The sequence below is a fragment of the Manis javanica genome, chromosome 13 (genome assembly GCF_040802235.1).
Source record: "Manis javanica isolate MJ-LG chromosome 13, MJ_LKY, whole genome shotgun sequence".
In the NCBI taxonomy this organism is placed as follows: Eukaryota; Metazoa; Chordata; class Mammalia; order Pholidota; family Manidae; genus Manis; species Manis javanica.
This window is the reverse complement of record NC_133168.1, coordinates 60968869-60994678: the sequence shown is the minus strand read 5'-3', so window position 1 is coordinate 60994678 and position 25810 is coordinate 60968869. Positions and strand designations below refer to the sequence as shown.

The 25810-nt window shown below is 39.8% G+C and overlaps 1 protein-coding gene across 9 annotated transcripts in view; it reads right to left on the bottom strand.

Annotated features, from left to right (window-relative positions):
- The window catches only part of AIG1 (androgen induced 1), a 237581-nt gene that overhangs the window by 90939 nt on the left and 120832 nt on the right, over positions 1–25810 (bottom strand). Inside the window, exon 4 of one of the 9 annotated variants that reach the window (XM_073219688.1) lies at positions 11286–14366. The exons of the other annotated variants lie outside the window; for them this stretch is intronic. Within the exon in view, the coding sequence (XP_073075789.1) occupies positions 14232–14366 (135 nt within the window). The 3' untranslated portion in view covers positions 11286–14231. Of the gene's footprint in view, positions 1–11285; positions 14367–25810 lie in introns of those variants that run through there. 9 annotated transcript variants of the gene reach the window in all.

Sequence of the window (25810 nt, the reverse complement as noted above, 5' to 3'; positions counted from 1 at the left end):
GTGTATTCTGTTTCTTTTGGGTAAAATGTTTGCTGCATATCTGTTAGGTCTATATGGTCTAATGTGTCATTCAATGCCTCTATTTCCTTTTGTATTTTCTGTCTGGATGATCTACACATTGATATAAGTAGGATGTTAAAATCCCCTACTGTTACTGTGCTGCGGTCAATTTCTCCCTTTGAGTATGTTAGTATTTGGTTTATATATTCAATTGTTTTCTTAGTCTGTATTTATTTCCACTCCAATCTTATGTCACTACCTATGTTGGGTGTGTAGATAGTTACAATTGTTATATCCTCTTCTTGGACTGATCCCTTTATCATTATGTAATGTCCTTCTTTATTTCTTGTTACTTTCTTACTTTTGAAGTCTATTGTATCTTATAAAAGTATTGCAATTCCAGCTTTTTTTTTCATCTCTATTTGTGGGTATATCTTTTTCCATCCCTTCTGTTTCAGTCTATGTGTGTCTTTAGGTCTCAAGTGAATCTCTTGTAGGCAGCAAATAGGTCTTGTTTTTTTTTTTTTTTATCCATTCAGTCACCCTATGTTTTTTGATTAAAGCAGTTAGGCCAATTACATTTAAATTAATTATCAATATATAAGCATTTATTGCTGTTTTGTTCAATGTTTCCTGGTTGTTTTCATTGTTTTTCTCTGATTCTTTCTTCCTCGTCTCCTCTCTTCTCTTGTGTTTTATGGCTTTCTTTAGTGTTATGGTTAGATTCTCTTCTTTTTTTTTGTATGTGTATCTATTTACATTTTAGGTTTGTGATTACCATGGGGATCTTAAATGACATCTTGTTAATATAATAATCTCTAATAAGGTGATGGCCACTTAAGTTTGAAGACATTCTAACAGCACTATATTTCTTATTTCCCCTCCTCCACATTTTGGGTATATATCTCTGTTATACATTTTTAGTAAAGGATTCCCTTACCTAAGTTTTAGGTGTAATTGCTTTTGCTACTTTTGTCTTTTTGACCTTCATACTGGCTTTTAAGTAACTGATCTAGTATGTCTGTTATATGTTTGCTTTACCAGTGGAAATTTTTCCCTTTCTTAAATTTCTTGTTTCTATTTAGGGTCCTTTCTTTTCCTCTTAAAGAAGTCCCTTTAACATTTCTTGTAGAGCTGGTTTAGTAATGGTTAACTCTTTAAAACTTACATTTATCTGTGAAGCTCTTTATCTCTCCTTTATTTTGAATGATAACCTTGATGGGTAGAGTATTCTTGGTTGGAGATTTTTTTTTTTTATGTTCTGCACTTAGAATGTATCATGCCATTTCCTTCTGTAGAGTTTCTTCAGAAAATCAGCTGATAATCTTATGGATTTCCCTTATGTGTAAATCATTGTTTTTCTCTTGTTGCTTTTAAGATCGTCTTTTTGTCTTTGATCTTTGACATTTTAACTACAGTGCACCTTGGTGTGGGCCTCCTTGGGTTCATATTGTTGGAGCTCTCTGTGCTTCCTTGAACTGGTTGACTGTTCCCTCCCCAGGTTCGGGAAGTTCTCAGCTATTATCTCTTCCAATAAATTTTGTACTCCTCTCTCTCTCTCTTCTCCTTTTGGGATTCCTATAATGTGGATGTTAGGACATTTGATGTTGTCCCAGAACTATCTTACCCTATTCTCATTTCCCTGAATTCTTCTTCCTTCTGCTGTTCAGCAGGAGTGCTTTCTTTACTCTATCTTCCAAGTCATTGACCCATTCTTCTGTGTCCTCTAGTCTGCTCTTCATTCCTTTCAGTGTACTTTTTATTTCATCTACTGATATCTTCATCTCTGATTCATTATTTTTAGACTTTCTGTCTCTTTGTTGGGGTCTGCTTGAGTTCCACTATGGTTTTTACCAAGTCCAGTGAGTATCTTTATAACTATTGCTTTAAACTTTGTCAGGAAGATTGATTAATTCTGTTTCATTTAGGGTTTTTGTTTTTTTTCTGGTTCTTTCATTTGGAGTGTATTCCTCTGTCTCCTCATTTGGTATGGCTTTCTGTGCTTGGTTCTATGAATTAGTTGAAAGGGCCCGCTCTCCCTGTCTTGAAGGACTTGCCTTGTGTGGGAGATTCCTCTGTGTAGACTGCATGTGCCTCATGGTTTTGGCAAGCTGTAGGCTGATTAAGTGATCAAACTGACCTGTGTTATAAATGTAAAATACACCAGATTTAGTCTATAGACAGGCAGGCTCTTTCTGGTGCTGTGGCTCTGAGGGCATGGTCCCAGGAGCTTGGCCACGGTGGCCCTTTAGAGAGGATCTGTGATAGAAACCTGTGGGTTCTGCACTGGTAGGAGGAGGGTGGTGGGCCAGTGGTGGGTCCAGGCTACTCTCCAGGTAACTCCTGGATTAGTGCTGAGTCCCCTGTGCCTCCTCACCCATATGCCAATGCACACTCTGGGACCCTTGGTACTGCTTCAGAGAATTCCTGCATTGGGTGCCTGCTGGGTCCCACTGGACGCATGGAGTCAGGCTCTATGTACATTCTCCTCTGGCCCCTGGGCACTCTGGGCTGCTCCTGGGAACAATTCCTTCATTGGCACCTGCAGGGTGGGGCTGGTGGCCAAGGGTCATCCCTGCATGCACATTCCCCCTCAGTGCTCTGGAGAGCTGCCTTGGCACCACCAGCCTACAGATTCATGAACGTTCCCTGTGAGCTGGGGAGCTTTCTGGTCCTGCTGATGGATAATAGTGGGCAGCAAGGCAGGACTGCTGGATCTCCTGCAGGGCACAAGGGTATGGGCAGGGGTCAGGGGTCTGCTTAAACTAAGTCTGACATTGGTGTGTGCCCAGATCCTGCTCTGAGCCACATATTGGCAAAGAAAGTACTTGGAGACATATTATGGTATTTCCCTTCAATGTATACCTTGCCACTAAGGACAGTTGGTCTGCAAACATGCATTTAGTAACAGCATGATGCCTGTACAAAGTGCTTTAGTGGAAAATGGGGTCTATTTGACTAAGAGCTCCTCACAGTGAGCTATTTAGCCTAAGCGTAGTGGTATCCACACCCCAATCTTCTTTCTTACAGCCTTATATATTTAGTTTATTTTCTGTCTTACCCTTAAAATTCTCATAAAGGCTAAAAAGTGATAAAAACTCTTAAAAAAACTGAACATTGAGAACAGCTGTCTACTAATTGCCAAAGTTTATATGAAAATCACTAAACACAGAGAAACACAACAGATTGAGAAAGTACCAGTGTTCTTTGCACTGTGCCTCTTCAATCAAGACTTCACACAGTTGCCAGTATAATCTTTTAAAACCCCAAATATGACTCATGTAAAATCTTTCAAAGCCATCATCAAAGGATACTGAATGTCTTCATGATTAAACTGAGACTCCCCTCACCTGGTATCTAAGACCTTCATGGTCCAGTGTATGGCTACATCTCATTTTATTTCCTACCAGTTGATGCCATAGGTATATCAAAGAATTCATAGTTTATTTAGTATTCTAGACTTTTCCTCTATCATTTATGCCTGTGTTGTCAAATTCAGTAGCCACCAGACACATGTGATTGAACACTTGGAATATGGTTAATTCAAACTGACCTGTACTGTAAATGTAAAATATATAGCAGATTTTGAAGACTTAGTACAAAATAAAGAATGCTAAATATCTCATTAATATTTTAAAAATATTGTTTATCTGTAAAAACAGGATTTGTTCAACTAAATGAAATTACTATGACAATTGATTTCACCTGCTTCTTTTGTTTAATCTGGTTTGAAGTTGTGGCTTGTATTATATTTTTATTGATCAGCAATGGTCTACAGCTACGTTCATGCTCCCTCATCAAGAGGACCCTTTTTCACTTTGTCCACCAAAATAGCTACTCCTTATCCTATCAGACTAAGCTTCAGCAATACCTCTTCTAGAAAGTTTTCCTAGTTAATGTACTTCATCATGTATCTATTGTAAGAACGTTAGCATACTGTAACCACCTCTTGAGGTGTTAGTCTTTTCCACTAGATTGATTCCTTGAAAGTAAAAACCCATTCCCCATTATTTCTGCATGAGTCGCTGCCATCCCATGAATGTTCACTTAAGTAAGTAAATACCATTTCAAACTTGGACATCAGTGGTATTCATTCTTTTATTCCCTAACATGTAATTAATGAGCACTTTCTATGCACTGTGAGAAATATAAAGATGAAATATTAAAATCCTTTATATTTTAATAATTTATTTCAGTTTACAAAGTACTATTATACCTAGTACTTTCTTCAAAAATCCTCTGCTGGGTTCAGGCCATTTATTTATATTCCTTTTTTAGATGACAAAACTAAGGGTCAAAGAGTTTAAGTGACTTTCCCAAGGTTATGCAACACTAGAACCTAAGGATAGGAGATATGATAGTTAATTGCCTATTTAAGGAGCAACAAATGGTTTTAGGTGGCTGAAATGAAGAGTGGCAAGATATGAAGCCGGAGACATGATGAAGAATCAAACTTTCCCCTGTTGCCCAATATTCCTCAAATCTCAGTCAGTCCCTACGATCTTTATGAGCCTTGCCATATCTAAGAACAACTTGGACTATTACTTACTTAGTATTTTGTAAGTGGGTTTTATATCAATCAAAATATTTACTTTTCATCTTAAGCAGTAATATCAGTGGTTTGATATATACATATTATTAAAATTGAGTAATATGATAGTATACTATTGTTATTAATGTACAATATATTTTAATATGTATTAATATATATGTAGTTTTACTTTACTATATTAAATTAATTATACAAGGAGGCCATTAGACTAAGGTGGTTCTAATGCCTTAGCAGCCAAAGTAAACAAACCAAAACTAAGCCTGTAAATGCCTCAAAGTTGAGAAATCGAAACCTGAAGATGGCTACTCACAAACAGCCAACTGAGCTTTCTCAAATTAAGCAATTGCTTAAGCTACAGCCTTCAAGTCCTTTCCTTGCTTTGCTTCTATGTCTGCTCGATAAAAGTCTGGCCCTAGCACCTATTCATGGAGTGTTCCTAACCACTTTTTATTTGTTGCTGCCCCATTCAAATTGATTTTTGCTCAAATAAACTATTAAAATTTTTAATATGCCTCAGTTTATCTTTGAATGTATGTATCTAGATTTTTCCAAATAAATAACAAAATAAATATGTAAGTAGTAAAAACACTAACCAGTATGCTCCTAAATCATTTCATGCATCCTTAGGAAGAGCCATACCATCTGTTAGGAAACCACTGTTATCCATTACAGGATTTTAAACTTGGAAGTGACATAATCAGATTGGCATTTAGGACTTCTAAAAGCCAATCTCCTAATCTGAGGAGGAAAGGAAGGAAGGTGATGGGATGGTAACTCTAGTCAACAGTAAACTAGGAGGAGCTATGTGAGCTTGGAACCACATTTTTAATTACCTTTAAATAAAAAAGACACTAAGGTCATCTGGTGTCATGTAACATCTGATAGAATGTCATTTCCCACCTCTGACTGATGAGCCCTTATAAATGGGGCAGGTTGCATATGCAATAGTACCATGTAAACAAACCAAGTTCTTCCTTAACTATATAGTCAAAGATAATTTTTCTAGGAGTCCAAATACCATAAGCATGCAAAGAAATAAATTACTATAAAAGAGTTAAGAAAAGAAAATTAATTGTATTGGCCTGATCATTTTCTGTGAAGGGTGGTTCATGAAGATGTTATCTGTTGAAATATGAATGACAAGTTTGGCAATGTCACGGTGACCCACCCCACTTGAGATGCATGATCAGTGATATCATAGCAGTCACCCTGCATGCAGGGGTTGGAGAGTTAACAGTCATCTGTATGTTGGTAGATTTCAAATGGCAAATGTGCAGATGTGTATTAATTACATGATGAAATAGCTTTTTTCCAATTCCCAACAAACTGCAATGATCTGTTTGTGATTGAACTCCAGAGAATGTGGGAGAGAACTGACAACAGGCTTGCGCAGATACTTTGTTGGGACTCCCAACTTGGGGAGTATTAGCTGTAGAATGCTTCTTTCACAGAAAGAGAAACTGGGAGGCCAAGCAATTGTAACTTAATTACACAATAAGCTGGTGTCAGTGCCAGAGTTATAACTTGAGGTCTTTGGACTAACTCCTTTTTGGAGGAAAGGTCTTCAAATGTGAGCAGTTAAGTACAAACAGTATTAAGTGTTTTGCTCAAATTGTAGAAAACAGAGCCGTCTTCTTCGCAGTGCTTTACTACCAAGTCCATGGGCACTCCTAGAGTTAGGTCTTCCTTCTGCTGGAGGCACAGAGTCCACTTAGGGCCAAATGCAGCTTCCTCTGGCTGGGAGAACTGTAGTTCTTCCTATGGGCCCTCAGTCTGGGTTTCTATCATGGTCTCGGTGCAACCCAACATCATCAAAAAGGTCCTGGCCAGGCGTCCTTCAAAGCAATGTCTCATGTGATCACGAAAGCAATTTTTGCCTTTTCCCGGGAATAAGAACTGAACTCTTAGAATCATGAGTGAGTTGGCGTTTTACACTTGACATCTTGAAAATTAAAAGAACAATTTTTAAGAAGCTAGCTTCACACCTACATCAAGAGCAGATGAAGGCTACCTCTGTTTTCCCTGTTCCCCAGACCTCACCTATCAATTTGGTGACAAGCATCTCCACACTGGTTTTGAGCTGCCAACAGTCCCTTGCACCCGAAGCCCCCCGTCTCTCATTCCTGGGAGTAAAGCAAGTTCAGCTGCCTGCAGTGGCTGCCCAGATTCTCTCTCCTACTCAGCTGATTCCCCTTTGTTCTGGCCTATAGCTGTGAGCTGCCTCTGCCTTCCCATACACTGGTCTGTTTGGGTGTTGGGACACTTGCTCCACCCCCAATGCACTCGACATGGCATTTGTGGTCCCTGACACATACACACGGTCCCTGCTGAGGGCCACCATCTTACCCAACTCATACTGAAGGGACAGCCCTATGTAGCCACATTTTGCCCCACTTACCCACCCTTACCTTGGCCACAATTGATTGAACCAAGGGTGACCACTTCATTCAACTATAGTCCTGTCTATAAATAGGCCTGGTGCAAAAAGACAAAATAGTTTAGATTCTCTCTTGTGGGCCTAAAGTAGTTATATTAGGTAATGGTGAAAGTAATCTATGAGAAAGCCAAGCTAAGCGACAGAGCAGAGGTTTTCAAAGCACGTTTCAAGGAGTTATTGGGTTCTACGGAGGTGACATAGGCTGAAATGAGGATGAGGGGAGGCCTGCCTGGAAGGAGCCAAGCCCACACCTACTTTATGCAGAGCAGGTCCACTTTTATCAGCTTAAATATAAGATGTTGCTTGAAGAGAGGTTTACACCGCTTAAAAGCGTTTGAAAATCATACAGAAGAGAAAAAACAGAACCAGAGAAGGTTAAGGAAGCTAGATAATGGGTATCCAACACATGCAGGAGAAGAGTGGGCCCTGGGCGAACAGCTGAGTCACAGTAACGCAGACCACCAACCAAGGACCCACGTGCTTCTGTTCTGGAGCTCCAGTTCTGTGGCTGTCCTGGAGCCCAGGACTGTGTAATCCTATAGTAACCTGCCATCTCCACCCCCTGCTCCTCCCAGACCCAATCACTTAAGCAGCTGAGTTCTTGCATCTAAAGAAACATGTTGAAAGAACCCCAAAATATCCACCAGGGTGCTCCATGTCGAAAAATATCTTATCCCAAAGGGATTACAGATCTTTTGGCTTAAAATGGGATGATTTGACTCTCGATCAATTCTTCAAGGCTATAGAGATAGCTTAGGCCCTAAAAGTTAGCCTATCTTTTTTTTCAATTTTACAATCTCTTAGATCAAAGAGTTTAGAAACCTCCAGATCCCAGACTGGAAGACATGTAAGGGATACCTTCCAGTGTTGCTTTCTAGAGCCTTCATCTGATGCCAGCCAGGTCAGATGGAGGGAGGGAAATGCATGGGGCAGAGGTACAGGCACAGCTGTAATGGCTTCTCAATTAAACGGCAGGGCCATGCCTGGTTGTTTCCCACTGCATCCCTGTATTTCACCCAGGGCCTAGTTTACAGCAGGCACTGAATAAGCATTGGTTGACAGGCTGACTAACTGGCAAGAGGTAAGATTCTTGCTTTCTGGGATAACCTTCCTACCTCTGAGAAGTCTATTATCTTTGCTCAAGAGTCTTAAGTCAATGGCAGAAATTCAGACAGCTAATTATCTTTCTTTAGCGCATTTGTTTATCTAGGGAAACAGGATGCTTTGTGGCCTGCCCTGACATCCCAGCATTTCTAACTACCTCTCTATAATTCCATTAATTTTTTTAGTGATCACCTAGGTAGTTTCTATATAATCTTCATAAGGTTATGCAAATTCTGAGGCCTGAGCATTTCACATTCAACCACCTATATTTTCATTTCTGAAAACTCATACTGAGATTAAATCTTGAGTGAAAACATTCACAGCAGTTGACAAAATTATTTCAGTAATTATTTAATGCAAGGATATGAATTAAAAACTTACGGAGAATGGGATCTAGACTAACATTTTAAGGTAAGATTGTACAAGTATGATTTTTTTTATTATATCAGAGCACTTTGTAAGTCAAACAAGTAGATAAATATCAAAACAGTAGAGGGAAGTCAGAAAATTGACCAAGTTCCTCTTCTACCACCTTCCAAAATCTTTTGCAAATAGCTTTCTTTTAAAGAGATTTTGAGCAAAAATTAAAACAAACTTTTTTTTGCTAAAATCTATTCCTTTAACCACAAATGTTCTCATTAAAAAATCCCTTATTGACTAAAAAACAGTTACAGAAACAAATGTGCCAAAAGAGACAGTAGAGTCACATTACCTTAGAATATACACAAATTTGTTTCTGAAATTGGGACAGTATCAAGGAAACAGCAAGACACAGTTGTCCCACACATTTTGGAGTTTGGGGAGAGGTAGTCAAGGAGACTGATTTTAAGTATTTTCCAATGCTCAAGTCATAAGCAGATGTCTTACTTGCACTATATACATGTGCAAAATTTGCTTCTTTAACCAATAATTTTTTTAAGAATTACCCAATAATTTTGTCCTTTTGGACAAACAAGGCTAAGAACATCAATGTGAGGATTCAGGGAATAATTATGTGCAGTTTTAGCATCTTTAGTGACTTGATGGTCTTAATCTCCTACTTCTTGAAAAAAGCAAAATGAATGAGAATCTTTGACATATATTTTTAGGAACTTCTGCCTAACTCAGGAGGCAATGGTAGTTTTTAATAATCATTCAGTCACTTATTAATTCAATAAGCATTTACTGAGTTCTTCTTATGTGTGAATTATTTGAGGCAAAGAGGCAAGAGTCACATGTATTTGCTGCCTCTGCTCACCACCTCCTACTTGTAGGATGTCTAGAACATAAACCTGATTACCTGTAATATAAAAGAGAGCATCTGGTGCTCTAGGATATGAAAGTGACATTGTCAGGAGGATTTAGGGGGTGACAGGAGAGCTTCTCATGGGGCAGACTGGGGAAAGCTTTTTGGTACAGATCCCACTTCAGCATAAAACACAAATGGATTTCAATAGTGGAGACAGGAAGGAAGCATGTACTAGTCAGGGAAGAGTGGATAAGGAAGGTGCAAGGAAGACAGGGCAGTTGGAGACATGGTCTAGTTTGCCAAGCACTTGGTATAGATGAAGGACAGTGTGTGGAATTAAGTCTGAAAAATAGATTGGACCTCAAACAGGAAGACTTTTAAATACTATGCTGGACTTTATTAAGTGGGTAAGGGGAAGTCTTTAAAGTCTTTAAAATCTTAAAGCTGAGAATGGTTTAAGCAATGTGGTTTCAGAACACAGTACACAGAATATAATAGGGGAGAGAAATGGAAGGAAAGGACTTCAAAGGAGAGAATATTACTATCTTCCAAGTGACAGGGACTGAGGAGAGCTTTGGGGGCAGGAGGAATGAAAATAAAGGGCAGATTCAGAAAACACTAAGGCCAACATTAGAATGGCAGGAAGGGATGGGAAGGGAAGTAATTATTGAGGACATATTATGTGCTACTCATAACACTAAATATACAGGTTGAACACATGGCATGCCTTTCTTGGCACAGTCTGAATTAATGCCCTTCCTTTCCTTCCTTTCCTTCCTTCCTTCCTTCCATTATAGGATAATTAACAATGACCCCTTTCATTCGCAATCTGTCCTGGTTTGGACAACACAATCATATTTTTATATACTTTTCCCCTTCGGTTCCTTAAGACAATCTGCCAGTTTACACATGAAGAAACTGCAATCTGAGGAGGCCACACCTAATGGCATGTGGCCAATAGTAGGTAACATCTGGATTGCAATCCAGATTATGTGGTTCCAAAATACACCAGCTTTTTATTGCACCTAGTTTCCTGCCCCTGACTTATGGTGGCTGGTGGAAGGCACAGAGAGGGACTAAAAGAAATAGGAATGTCAGAAAGAGTCAGGTTGAGGTCAAAGATAAGTTCTGGTTTGGATGTATGGTCTGAAACGTCTTCAAGGTGCTGGAAGGACAGTGAAGCAGTTGGGGATATTGGCTGGAACTTGGGAGTGAAATCACACTCTAGTTACAGATTTGTGAGCCTTCCAAATCGACAGATGCAGGACCCTGGGACTGAATGACATCGCCAAACAGGAGACTGCAGGACAAAGGTCACAGCTCAGACACCCCCAGTGGCCAGGCAGGCATGAGCCATCAAGGAGGTGCAGGAGGAAGTGTTGGGGAGGATTATCTCCATTTCTCCCAGAAATTATTTGCGATTTGAGAGAGAAACAATACAGCTATTAATATGGTTGTTTAGTTCTTAATTAAAGCTGGAAACTAGAGTAATTTCCAGTAATGTAGTTAAAGAGAAATCACAACTTATTTATAAAAAGTAGCTTCTTTGTTAATAAGATTAATTAAAAGAACACAAAATTATAAATTATAGTTATTCAATTTTTGTCTGCTTTTTTATTCTAGGAGGGACTTCAAATGACAGTTTTTAACAAGTGCAATTAGTTATCAAAATCACTAGCTACATGTAAGTATGTTAAAACAAACTTCAGTACATTTTTACTGTCTTAACAGTAAAATATAACTTAGACCCTCTTGCCATTAGCAGGAAGGTGGAGGCAGGCGGAAAGGGAAGAGGAAAACAGGAGACTTAAGAGGGGTGGGTTGGAGAGCATTTTAAAAAGCAGTATGCCCAAGTTTCAGCTCTATGTACCAGTTCATTTACATTAGAAAAATAATTTATTAATGAGAACTTAAGGTAATAGTTTTGCATTGCTTCACATGTGTAGTTCATAGGTAACAAGCACCTGTAGCCTTCCCGGGCCTGCACCTAACTTTTACCACCATTAGATTTACCTGGACTTGTTTACTGGAGTACCGAAATTGGTTTGAACAACACAATCATGTTTTTATATACTTTTCCCCTTTGGTTCCTTAAGACAATCTTCCATTTTACACACGAAGAAGCTGAAATCTGAGGAGTTGCTATATCTCAAATTGCTGTGCCATATCAGGATTTTCTGATTCCGTAGGTCTGGGATGCACTGTGAAAGTTTGTATCTTCAACCAGTTCCCAGGCAATGCTGATGCTGCTGGTTGGGGGACCACACTTTGAGAACCTCTGGTCTTCACATCAGTGGGCATGCTAGACTGGGGCTGGCTGGCTTCTGCCTTTCTCAGAATTACCGTGGAGCATAAACATCCACTAAGGCTCTGTTTCTCATGGCACTCTGGAAAATGATTCAATGACATGGCTTCAAACAGAGGTCCAAGTTTTTGCCTCATTGTCTGTGTTCTGAATCCAACCTAGTTTAATATTTTGGAAAATGTTACCCTTTTCTGTACTGAGCAAAGTAAATATTTTGTCAGTTGTTAAGGATGAGCTGCAGAGTAGGACCTAAAGATGTATCCAAATTCAGCAGGAAAGCTTGGAGCTGACTTGGAACTTTTTCCAGATTGTGATTTGTAATGTATTTCAGAAACCAGCAGAAATACCAACCACTTGATCTATTAAGAAAAGGTTGAATGAACCTTTTCACAGCAGGTTTTTTTTTTTTTCAACACACCAACTCTCATTATGCTTGGCAGAGAAAAGAGAAAGGAGAGAGAAAATACTTTCCTGTCCATAGGATTACATCTGAGTATTGTGTTCATATAAAGGACTTAGTAGGGAAGAGTTTTAGAATTGGGAGAAATTTTTAACAACCCCTTTTTGACAAATGAAACCACTAAGGCCCAAGGCAGGTAAGGACCAGACAGTGGCAGACCTGGAGTTGAAATAAAGCTCAAAGGCATCTGACTCCTGGGTCAGTACTTTTCTTAGCACATACCACCTCCCATGCAGTAGAATCACAAGAAACCTATTTAAAAACAGACAAAGTGCCTACTACAAATAGTGATTTCATGCTTTGCTTTCTCTGAAGGCTCCTAAGCCACGTGGTCACTGACGGCTTTGCCTGCTGGTGGTGCCTGGGAGCAGAGGGGTCCTGGCCATTCTTCTCTCATCTTCCCTCCTAAGCGTTTCCTGAAGCATCTTTCACTATGGTGATTCGTGTCTCTTTAACGGGATGTGTGAGCTGAGACAGTAGAAATATAAACCTCTTTATGATACAATTCACATTTTGACAAAAAAATACGTGGGGGAAGACGTACTGGGGGTGAGGGATCTTAGAGATCACTGGATTCACACATCTCATGTACAGATGAAGAAATCAAAGCTTTCAGAAGTCAAGGGACTAGCTTGGGTGTTCCATCTATTAAACAGCAGAGCTAATGCCAGACCGCCTCTCTCTCTCTCTGCAGCAGGCTGCTACTTCTACCTTATCATCCTGTCTACTCTAGTATAGTGTGTTGATGTAAGCCAGAAAAATGCATGCTTCGCTGTGAGTCTTGATCCAAAAATACTGAATCTATTCAGCATTAAGAAATATGATAATAGTAACAGTTAACATTTCTTGAGTGCTAAATGCCAGGCACCACTCAAAGCACTTTACATGGGTTACTGCATCTAATCGGTCATATCACTGGGCAAGATAGAATACGATGAAGTGGGAAATGGAAACTGAGGGTGAAATGATGTGAGGGGCACTCAGCATAGGGCCTATGCTATTTTCCCAGGGTGTGTTATCATCTATTAAAAGCAAAAAATACAAAGAAGGGATTTAGAACAGTTCATCTCATAGAGCTTACTAAATACTAGTTGTTACTATCACATTTTTCTCTATTTCTTCATGTGGAACAGACTGAAGAAATTGGATCTACACAAAAGCTACAAGCCATACAAGTTTCAAACATAGGTAATATCCCTTGGTTGCCACCAGTGGGGACCACAGAGACCACAGGGTAGTTTGGACTAAAATGCTGTTGATGGTCAACGGCTAAAGCCAGCAAGCACAAAAGAACAGAATCAAACAGGTTCCTATTGGGCCCTGGTTTCAAGGAGCTCAGATAGTTTATGAGACATCTCCTTGGCAGTCTTTATCACATTCAGGTTGGTGGGGACAGTGACTGTAGTATGAAGATGTCTCTCATAGGAAGGCACTTTGCAAAGGCAAAACTGATCACTGACAGCCAGTGGTGAGGACCCAATTTCCTTAATAAGGATGTGGCGACCCACTGGTGAAGGAAAACAATTGTACTGCTAATTAAGATGAAACAACAAGGCTACTCATTAGAGTGTCTGTGGCAGATGCACGGCCTTGTGGGCTGCCCACTTGGGGACGCTTGCCACAGCAGGCACTGTGCACTAGCAAGAAACCAGGGACACCCAGAGTTGCCCTGCTGCTCCCCACTTCTTCGCCTACCTGGCAGCTCAGAAGGAGCCACTCTGTTTTGTTACAGAGAGATAAGCTAGGATCAGTGAATGGAATATTCATGAAGGTAGATTTTTGGCTCAAGATAAGAGAACACTTAAAAAATTGGTGCACCCGGTGTGTTGCTGGCTGAAGTGGTATGTACTCCAAAGGTATTGGTGAAACACTCACAGGGTGTTCCATTACTGGCATCATGAGTTTAACTGTCATGGTAATCATAATCTTAAAGCATCCTATCAGGTATTGTTTGAAGTTGAAGGCAGTTCCACTAAGAGAAGCCAAGTAATAGTTAAGAATAGCTCCAGTTCAAACTTGGGTTTGAATCCAGATTATATCATTTTGTAGTTGTGTGACTTAGAGTTGGTATTTAAACCTCTGTAAGCTTCAATTTATTTGTACAAAAGAGTTTACAATAATTACCTTTCCTGCTTATTTCAAGACTCACCAGATACTTATAAAGCACCCGCTGTGGGATAAGCACTTTCTTAAGTGTTGGGATTTGGTTGTGAACAAGACAGAAAAGATCTCCATTCTCCACAGGGTCCACATTCCAGAGTGTATGGAGAGATTCAGGACCTAGACAAGTAAATAAAGTAGCTAACTAAACATAAATAAAACAAACTAACAAATGGTACTTATACAGGTGGCGATAAATGCTGTGAATTAAATAAGACAGATGTCCAGGCATGTTTACTTAGGATGGTCAAAGAAGACTTCTCTTTGAAAGTGATACACATGTCGGAACCTAAAATAAGAGAACGGGCTAGCTTTGAGGAGCTCTAGCAGAGGGGGCAGCAAAGTCCAGGCTGGACTTACTGTGGCTGGAGTGGATTTGGGTGAGCAGCTCAAGATGAGGTTGATTGTGAAAATTAAAAGAGGTAACGTAGGATGATCTGCACTATCATTGGTATCACCAAAATACCTACAGTTGACGGCACACTGGAAGCAGCCACATTATTTACTTTAAAAAAATTATATAACACATACAGCCATATAGAATCAGGGCAGATAGAGGCATTGCTTTTCTATGCTTGGACACCCCAAAATTCCCAGGCCTCACCACACGCACATGCCACTCTGCTGATCTAACCTACCCAATGTCATCCTACTACCAACTGTATTTTAACCACTGGAGAGTACAGAATTTCAGAGCTGGAAAAGAACTTGGTCGGTCCATATATCAATAATCACATCATGACAAGGGATGATCTGAGGGCTCCTTGAAGCAGCTTCTGAGGCCCTGAAGAGTGGATGGTCAGGACATGTGAGGGGATGGGCCTCTAGGCCTCCTGGTCCTACTTCAACCAGAGATTCCTACAAATGTCCATTTTATGTTTTATTTTTCACTTGAAAACCGAGTTGTTTTGCTAAAGACAATACCAGGTATGAAAATCACCAACTAAATTCAGGTTTATAGGTATGGAATTTGAGCCTCAGCAAGGTTAAATGACCTTCTCATGATCATTCAGTGGATTCCTGGCAAACTGAGACTACAACCCATCTCCTGACTTCTGATTCAATAATTTCCCCATATATTTTATTACATAAAACACCTATACTGATCTTTATAGGTATGGGACTTGTTTCCATTCAACTTTGTCAACCAGTATGATTTCTGTTTGATAAAAGTGGTTATCTGAGTCTGATGCTCTGAGCTCTGAGGCTTTGGAAAGTACCACTTCTATTTTAATTAATTTTGAACAAATCTTTCAAGGCCTGCTTTCAGTGTCTTTAAGTTCACAGGGGCTTCCTCAAAACAAAAAGATGCTTTAGTTAGGGTCTAGGTGTACAATTTGAGGCATGGGATTAAGGTAGCAATTTTTGAAAGGATTTTTTAAGATCTGAACTTCTCTTTCCTACCTGAGAGAAACTGAAGTAGAAAATTGGTGAAGGAGTAAGCTACAGAATCAGGGGTCTGGAAGCAGCATAGGTTTAGGAAAACAATCAAAGACATGATTTGCAAAATGTTAAGAATGAATAAGGGATCCTTTAGGATGCCCATTTTTAGGAATTACTACCTTCTATAGTTGGAGCAGTTTATGTTCTGTTTAGACTCAAGTTCTGGTGGAGAGGAGGGACTACCCAGCTACTTTAAAACATTATAAGCAGGTTTAAGGGAAGATAGAAATCTATGAAGATTTGTAAAGACATATGTCAAACACCTGCTTCAAGGACAAGAAGTTGAGCAGGAGAGTTGGGTCAAATAGAGGCAAGTTTCCTAATTGGGAAAGGACAGTAACAGTGGGGAACATATGACATTTTATTCTATTTTTGACGATAGAAGCAATATGCGTAGATGAGGTAATTTAAAGTGTTTCCTAGATTAGGGGATGGTAGGTATAGACAAGTTGCCCTCTTTGAGTCAGTTAATGCTGCAGCTAAAGCAAAGTGACAAGAACTTTTTGACAAGGTCAGATTTTCAGAGCTCAAGTCAAGATATGCTCAGAAGAAGGTTAAGAGGTTTCTTTCCAAAAGAGAGTAAAAGGTGTTCTAAAAAATGCTACAACTAGATGGGGGGAAAAACCCAAAAGAGGACAATACTACCAGTAATGCAAGTTAATACCTTTCCTTAGAGTTCATGCAAATTGCTAAAGAAAAGTAAGTGAATGCACAAGTGAGAATATGAAATTTGAAAATACACAACTGAGAGAATCTTCACACTACAATCACAATGAGATGCTGTACTTCCTTCTACTGCATGAGTGCTGACAGGGTGCAGTGAAACTGGTGATCTCATGCTTTGCAGGGGATGTTGTAAATCGATACAGCTCTTCTAGAAGGAAAGCAATTTGGCAATACATTTTGATCCATAAACATGGTCATATCACATGAACAGTAATCCTACTTGTGGGAATCTATCTTTAAAAATATGTGAAAAGCTATATCCATAAAGATATTTGTTGGAATAGTGCTTAAAGTATCACAAACTTAGAATGGGCAAGGGATTTCAATTCAATTCAACAAATGCTAATTGAATACTAACCAGTAGCTGGGTATAATATAGCAGAGTTCCTTCCCTTAATAATTCATAATCACAAGTTAATGCCTGTAGTCTTTTCAATATTGTGCCACCACTGGAAAGGAGGTGATGGAGACAATAAGGGATTAAAATGTGTGTGATATATTAAATTTAAAAAGCTGTATACAAGCATTATATGTACCACAGTGTTTAGGGTGAAAAGGCAAGTGAAAGAGCCCAGAAGGAAATAAACCCAAATGGTAAAAAGGCCTATTTTCAGTGTCTTCAAGTTCACAGAGGTGATGGAATAATGTGTCATGTTTTCTTTTTCTTTATTTTCTGTAATGTGGTTATGTTACCTTTAAAATAGAGGGCAATAATAAGATGAGAAGAGAAATGGAGAAAAATAAAACTGATTGAATAAAGGAGAAGATTAATGATTAATAGACCAAGTATATGCAAGAATTTCTATTTATTTAAAAATTGCTTTTAGTTTTGTCTATCTTTAGCAATTGATTAGTACTAATGGTTTGCTGATTCAAGACACTTTTTTATTTACTAGAAAAATTATGAGGGTTCTAAACTAGAGATTAATTAAACCTCAGTCATGGGGGCCTTCAGAATCTCACATAAACAGAAATTACTCTGAAGCATAAGCTTCAGAAATTGTGCTATCTAGAAACAATAAGCTAAAATTTGCTCCAAAGGTCTGGGCTTGAAGAACAGATAAGTCTGCTGTTCTAACTAAGATGGGAAAAGTGGCTTCCCCTGGAATCCTGCAGATAATGGAGTGGCAGTGCCTTTCGCAAGGAAAAGCCATTTCCAGGGGTAAGGGACACCTCAGGGGGCAGGGATTTCCAGATAGTCTGAGTCCTCCAGTGAACTGCTCCAGTTCCCTGCGCCCTGCTTTCTCCAGGAGACCTGAAAATATTGTGAGTTCAATTACCTCTATGATTCCAAAACCCACAGGATTACACTCTGGGTGTGTGTGTTTATAATAGCTTTGGTTTGAGACCACATAAAATACTCTTTGTAAGGTGGAGTTTTCTTTCACTTCAAACCAAGAACGTGTGGATTTGAGCACGTCATTCTACCTCTCACCTCAGAGGCCTCAAGCCCTCACATCCTTCCTGCTCTTCATTGATGGAGGAAATCCAAAACCTCACTCCTGCTTCCTAAGCAGGTGGTGCCAGTTGAGCACAGGTGCATTTAATTAACTCATTCGCCTCTGGGTGCCATGAGCTATTAAAGTCACATTTTGGATAAACAGGATGTCTCTGCATTCCGCCTTATCTAGGTTAGACACGTGATTCCCAATTCTCCCTATTTCCCTGAGAGTCTGTTTCCTGAGACCCATTTCTACGATCAGTTTCCGTATTCAGCATAGTTCTTGAGTTCCAGGCAACAGAAACTGACTCTGATCAGCATTAACCCATTGAAAAGCCATTTTTTGAAGGCTATGGTGGGTTCATAGAACTAAATGGTATTTGAAGGATCAGGCTTGTAAAATGCCAGGAACAAGAGCTCTAGAAGTATGGTTGTGGGAACCAAGCAAGATCTCATTTACGAGCTGGTTCAAGTTTTGTGTTAGAATGAAATTATGAAAAATTAGTGAAAAGTGTAAAAAGGCCTTAATTAAATGCATATATTGTTGCATAATGAAAAAAAATCCACTGTTGACTTTTAACTGTGGTTTTACCACATAACAGTGCATAAAGTATTTTACAATTCTAAGACTTATTTTGTCCTCTGTAAAATGAAAAGCCAGGATAGGGACCATGTAAACTACAATTCCCTTTGGGCTTTCATATTCCTTGAGTCTATACCAAAACTGAGGACCTGTTGGGGACCACTCTTTTCCTGTCCCCACGCACCCAGGAAAGACACTGGTAGGGAAGGACAGACCACTTCTGTTAAAATCCTGATAAAGCCACAGAATCCTTCTCAATACACAGCCCCAGGTATCTACTACCCATGAGCTAGCATGTAAGGGAATATCAATTTGCCATTCCTGATCTGTACCATATTGTTATGGTTTCACAGGATGAAAAACCAATAAAGCCAAGACATCCCAAATCTTTACTGAAAAGAATCTTCAAGACCAGATCTTGCCCTGCTGCTAAATGTCATGTAAAATATCCCTGGTAATAGAGTAAAATAAGGTATCATTCAGACAGCATGAAAGTTTGGTTGTATAACTCAAATGCATTTTAGGAACTGTCAGCAGGTGCTCTGTGTTCAGTCCCTACAGGCCTTGTCTTTTGTCCTCCATTCTCCTTGTCCACACAGCTGATGACTGTCCCATTTTTATTCTGCTGGATGCCTTCAAACTGAACATAATAGAACTGAGGGAAACCTAGAAAAAGCCTTGGATCTGATTCAGTTGGTCTTAATCATCAAAAGAGTCTGGAAACAGAAATGTCAAAATTTTGTATAATTCAATCAGTATAAGGTAAGGGACAAATAATCTACTGAGAGAGAAAAAAATAAGAAATGAAACAAGAGTCTTGACAATTTCTCTCTTCCAAATCAAAAGACTCAAAGTAAAGATGGTGGCATGAGAGGTGAGACAGAGGCCTCTTCCCAAAACCACATGTAATATGAAAATATAGTTAATATAACTAATCCTGAAAAAGCAACAGGAAAGAAGGCTGTGACAGACTGTATACACCTGGAGAAAAGAACAGACCTCACAGAACAGGGTAATGTACCAAAGCCATGATCTGGTAGGACCCACACCCTTCCTCCATCCCAGCTCACTGGCAGGAGGAAGAGAAACAGAGTGGGGAGGAGGGGGAAGCCTAGGACTGCTGAACACCATCCCTGGAGATCAGCTCTGGAAGCACAAACCTACATTGCATGGTGCTCTGGAGATTAGTGGGGTTGGAAAGCTAAAACAGGCAGAATGCTTGGAGAGACTGAGATTCCAGCCGGTTGTGGAAAATAGGGATCCACATCTGGCTGCTCTGGGACAAAATAAAGGCAGGCAGTCTGAGAGACTCCCTAACAGCAAGAGGGCTGATCAAGGGGCAAGGATTGCACAGAACTTGCTGTCAGGAGAAAGGACAGGTGGACAGATTGGGCATACTTTGCCAAGCATGCTGGGAACTTTCAGGAGCTTCAGGGGCTCCATCCCCCTGGCTGGCCATGCAGCTCTGAGGCTCCCCACCATGATACACAGTCTGCTACCCCTTCCTCCCGGCCAGCACCAGCTCACAAATGGGCAGCCCCTGCCCTGGCATCAGGCCAAAGAAAGAGAGGCTCTGCCTACAGCAGCTACAAATGCAAAGCATAGAGGCTTATACCTGTGTGCTCGGCCCACTGATTCTGGCAATGCAGACAGGCACAGCAGCCGGGCAGCAAGAAACAGCTCTTTCCTCCCCCCAGGCACCAGCACTGCTCCCCTGCAACCCCCGACATCACTCCAGGGGCTGAGCAGCTCCAGAGAGTAGAGCGAGAGGGTACCACATACAAATATGAAATGTCAAAGGAATCTGGTTCAAACCCAAATCCCACAAACACAAGAAAAAGGACCAAGTGAAACTGAATTAATCAATCTTCCTGAAAGGGATTTCAAAATAAAGATCATAAACATGCTCATGGAGGTACATAAAAATATTCAAGAACTCAGAGTAGAATTCAGGACTGAGATTCAATCATTAAGAAATTCCATATCTGAAATGAAACATACAATGGAGCAATTTAAAAGCAGATTAGATATAGTAGAGGAGATAGTAAATGGAAGTTAGTGAAGAGGAATACAAAGAAACTGAGGCACAGAGAGAAAAAAGGATATCTTGGAATGAAAGAATATTAAGAGAACTGAGTGACCAATCCAAATGGAACAATATTTGTACTATAAAGGTACCAGAAGAAGAAGAAGAAGAGAGAAAAAGGGATAGAAAGTGTCTTTGAGGAGCTAATTGCTGAAAACTTTCCCAATCTGGGGAAGGAGATAGTCTCTCAGGCCATGGAGGTGCACAGATCTCCCAACACAACGGACCATATAAGGGAGACAGCAATAAGACATATAGTAATAAAATGACAAAGATCAAGGATTAGTACAGAGTATTAAAAGCAACCAGAGAGAGAAAAAATATCACATACAAAGGATAACCAATCAGGCTATCATCAGACTTCTCAACAGAAACCTTACAGGCCAGAAGGGAGTGGCATGATATATTTAATACAATGAAACAGAAGGGCCTCAAACCACGTATACTCTACCCAGCAAGATTATCATTTAAATTTGGAGAGATTAAACAATTTCTAGATAAGCAAAAGCTAAGAGAATTTAGCCTCCACAAACCATCTCTAGAGTGTATTCTGGAGGGACTGCTATAGATGGAAATGTTCCTAAGGTAAATAGCTGTCACCAGAGGAAATAAAATCACAGTAAAGAAAGTAGCACAGTTAATTACTAAGCAGTTGCAAAACCAAATCAACTACCCCCAAAGTCAGTCAAGGGATAGACAAAGAGTACAGGATATGACATATAAAGAATGGAGGAGGAAGAAAAAGGAGGGGAAACAAAAAGAACCTTTAGATCGTGTTTGTAATAGCATACTAAGTGAGTTAAATTAGACTGTTAGATAGTAAGGAAGGTACCCTTGAACCTTTGGAAACCACAAATCCAAATCAAAAGACTCATCTCACCAAACAAGCTATATTAGTTAGGGTTATGTTTGGCTATGTATGTCAGAAAGACTGGACATCTCAGTGCTTTAGAGCAAGGATCAGTGAGCCCCAGGCCATGAACTCAATCTGGCCTGCCACTTGCTTTTTTTTTGAAAAAAATGTTTTTAATTTTTTAACTTTGGTATCATTAATATATAATCACATGAGCAACATTGTGGTTACTAGATTCCACCCATTATCAAGTCCCCACCACATACCCCATTACAGTCACTGTCCATCAGCATAGTAAGATGCTATAGAGTCACTACTTGTCTTCTCTGTGCTACTGCTTTCCCTGTGCATCCACCCTACATTATGTGTCCTAATCGTAATGCCCCTTATTCCCCTTCTCCCTCCCTTCCCACCCACCCTCCCCAGTTCCTTTCCCTTTGGTAACTGTTAGTCCATTCTTGGGTTCTGTGATTCTGCTGCTGTTTTGTTCCTTCAGTTTTCCTTTGTTCTTATAATCCACAGGTGAGTGAAATCATTTGTTACTTGTCTTTCTCTGCCTGTCTTATTTCACTGAGCATAATACCCTCTTGCTCCATCCATGTTGTTGCAAATGGTAGAATTTATTTTATTCTTACAGCTGAATAATATCTCATTGTGTATACATACCACATCTTCTTTATCCATTCATCTACTGATGGACACTTACATTGCTTCCATTTCTTGGTTATTGTAAATAGTACTGCAATAAACATAGGGGTGCATATGTCTTTTTGAATCTGGGCTGCTGCATTCTTAGGGTAAATTCCTAGGAGTGGAATTCCTGGGTCAAATGGTATTTCTGTTTTTAGTTTTTGAGGAACCTCCATACTGCTTTCCACAATGGTTGAACTAGTTTACATTCCCACCAGCAGTGTAGGAGGGTTCCCCTTTCTCCACATCCTCATCAACATTTGTTGTTGTTTGTCTTTTGGATGTTGGCCATCCTAACTGGTGTGAGGTGATATCTCATTGTGGTTTTAATTTGCATTTCTCTGATGATTAGCGATGTGGAGCATCTTTTCATGTGCTTGTTGGCCATCTGAATTTCTTCTTTGAAGAAGTGTCTGTTCAGATCCTCTGCCCATTTTTTAATTGGATTATTTGCTTTTTGTTTGTTGAGGTGTGTGAGCTCTTTATATATTTTGGATGTCAATCCCTTATCAGATATGTCATTTGTGAAAAGATTCTTCCAAACTGTAGGATGGCTTTTTGTTCTACTGATGGTGTCCTTTGCTGTACAGAAGCTTTTTAGTTTGATATAGTCCCACCTGTTCATTTTTTCTTTGGTTTCCCTTGCCTGAGTAGATATGTTCATGAAGAAGTTGCTCATGTTAATGTCCAAGAGAGTTTTGCCTATGTTTTTTTCTAAGAGTTTTATGGTTTCATGACTTACATTCAGGTCTTTGATCCATTTTGAGTTTACTTTTGTGTATGGAGTTAGACAATAATCCAGTTTCATTCTCTTACACGTAGCTGTCCACTTTTGCCAACACCAGCTGTTGAAGAGGCTGTCATTTCCCCATTGTATATCCATGGCTCCCATATATGCTTAGGTTAATATCTGGACTCTCTATTCTGTTCCACTGGTCTATGGGTCTGTTCTTGTGCCAGTACCAAATTGTCTTTATTACTGTGGCTTTGTAGTAGAGCTTGAAGTTGTGAAGCATAATCCCACCTTCCTCACTTGCTTTATTCTTCCTTCTCAGATTGCTTTGACTATTTTGGGTCTTTTGTGGTTCCATATGAATTTTAGAACTATTTGTTCCAGTTTGTTGAAGAATATTGTCAGTATTTTGATAGGAATTGCACTGAATCTGTAGATTGCTTTAGGCTGCCACCTGCTTTTATAAATTAAATGTTATTGGAACACAGTCACTCATCGGTTTATGTGTGGTCAATGGCTGCCTTTTTGCTCCAAAAGCAGAGTTGAACAGTTGTGACAGAGATTACATATGGCTTACAAAACCCTAGAACATTTACTATTTGGCTCTTAAAAAAGTTTGCCCACCACTGCTTTCGAACATCAGTTTAGTTCTGACCCATGTAAAGAAGGCCAGGGCCAGCATCACATGGAGGTTAGTGGAGTCATCAGAGAACAGACTCCTCCTGTCTTTCTGCTTTGACCTCGTAGCACATGGCTCAGATCTTTAAGGGTGCCTCGTTATCCAAAATGGCTTCTGACACACTCTTACTATTTCTGAAATTCAGAGCAGTAGAAAGAGGAAAAGGAGAAGGCAGAGGGGACCCTGCCCTGATGAATTAGCTCTCAGAAAGCAGCCTTCTTGGAAGTCCACAAAATATTTTCACTTACATTATTTGCCAGAACTTAGCCATTTGTGGTATCTACCTACAAAGGAGACTTGGTGAAGTATTTGTGAAATAAAGGTGTCCTTTAGTTTTTGCTTTTTTTAAAAAAAAATTATGGTGGCTATGTACCCCACTAAAATTTTGAGTATTATTTTGGAAAAAAGAGTGAGTGGATGCTGAGTTAGGCAAGTAGCAGTCTTGGCTACAGAACACTATTTGATGAAATAGAGAATAGCAGATTCACAGGTAACCAAAATCTCTTTTCATTTTGGCGTGGAAATTTTTGAAGAATGAAGAATTTGTATTCTGGCATTATGAACACTACTTCCTTAGTCTTATGTTTAATCATTTGGTATGTATATTAGCCAATAATGTCAGTGATTGTCTCAGTCCATTCAGGATGGTATAACAAAAATAACAAGACAATTGTAGACTGGGTGGCTTAAACAACACATTTATTTCTCACAGCTCTGGAGGCTGGATAGCCCAAGATCAAGGTGTTTATAGATTTGACTATTGAGAGCCCAACTCCTGGTTCATAGCCAGCCTTCTTGCTGGGTCTTAAACATGGTCAAAAAAAAAAGATTAAGAGAGCTCTCTAGTCTCTTTTATAAGGGCACTATTCCCATTCATGAGGGATCTTCCCTCATGACCTAATCACTTTGCAAGGGCTCTACCTCCTAATATCATCACCTTTGGGATTAGGATTTCAACATACAAATTTTGGGGAGTCACAAACATTTAGTCTATCACAATGGCTGATCAATTCGTTCCTTCAACAAGACTCACTGGGGAACTACAGTGCTCCTGGCCTAGTGTGAGGTAAGACAAAGCACAACGACTCCTCGCCCCTGCCCTCAAGGAGTCCGAGTCAGCAAGGGAGAGAGACAAGCGGTAAGACAGTGGCTTTCCAGGGAGAGAAGTTCCTTGGGGAGATAGATATGGGCACACAGGAAGGTTGTAAGACTCGCACTGAATGCTGAAGAACTAGTTGGAAGAAATTTGCAGGGTGACAAAGTGGGAGCAAGGGCATTCTAATCCAAGGCAGCGCATATGCAAAGGCATGGAGGAAAAACAGGAAGAGTGAGCGTGTAAACCTGCCTGGACAGGGTGTGCAGGGGGCACAAGAGACCAGCTGGAGAGGTTGGCCCTGATCACCACCAGAATGGCACCAAGACACTGGCTTCCTCTAGACAGTGAAAAGTAAGCATGGAAAAGTACTGATTAGGAGAGCAACATGATTGGTCTATGTTTCACAAAGACAATTTTGGTCAAAGTGAGGACAGACTGGGAGGAGTTAGTTAGGAGGCAGGAAGACAGCAGAAGCCTTCTTTTTACCGCTCATCACATATTTTGCAATTATGCTTAAGTTAAAATATGATCTTGTACTTTTGCACGAGAAGATCCATTCATACAATGGCTAATTAGTAAAGAGATATAATGGATAGAAACAGCCTCTATTTCTTTTAATCCTGAGGTGACTGAGACTCAGAAAGGTTAAGTGGTTTGCCTGAAATCTTGCAGCTAGCAAGGGGTAGAGTGGGCTTGCATTAAGGATTTCTGATCCCAAGTCCAGGGCTCTTTTTAACTGCATGTTGAGAGCAATAAGCATTCCAGACTCAACCTGTCACCCCTAAATCCAGTCCAGGCAGTACTATTTGCATATCTTGGCAGTAACATATCTTAGTGGCATAAATGTAGGAAAACACAGAGGCATTTCCCTTCAGTTACTTTATGAGGAAAGATATCAAGAGTATTTTATTAGGCTTTGGCAAATTCTCTTACTAGGAAAAATCAACCACATATTTTATTATTCTTTTGTTCAGTGCTGTGGCAATTATTCAAACACTCATGAAATATCTGTTTCCCTATGATTCCAACTTTCTATTTGATTATTGTTCACATTTCATCATTTATGTGGGGACCCATAAGAATTCTCAGAATAGACTTGATTAAAGTCTCAGATCAACTAAATTCAATATTTTTATTTGTCCAATTGTTCTCATAGATTTTTGTCTTCTCAGAAAGAACTTTCTAGATACTTGGGTCTCTTCCCCTGACCTCCATGTTTGACTTAGAAGCTGCC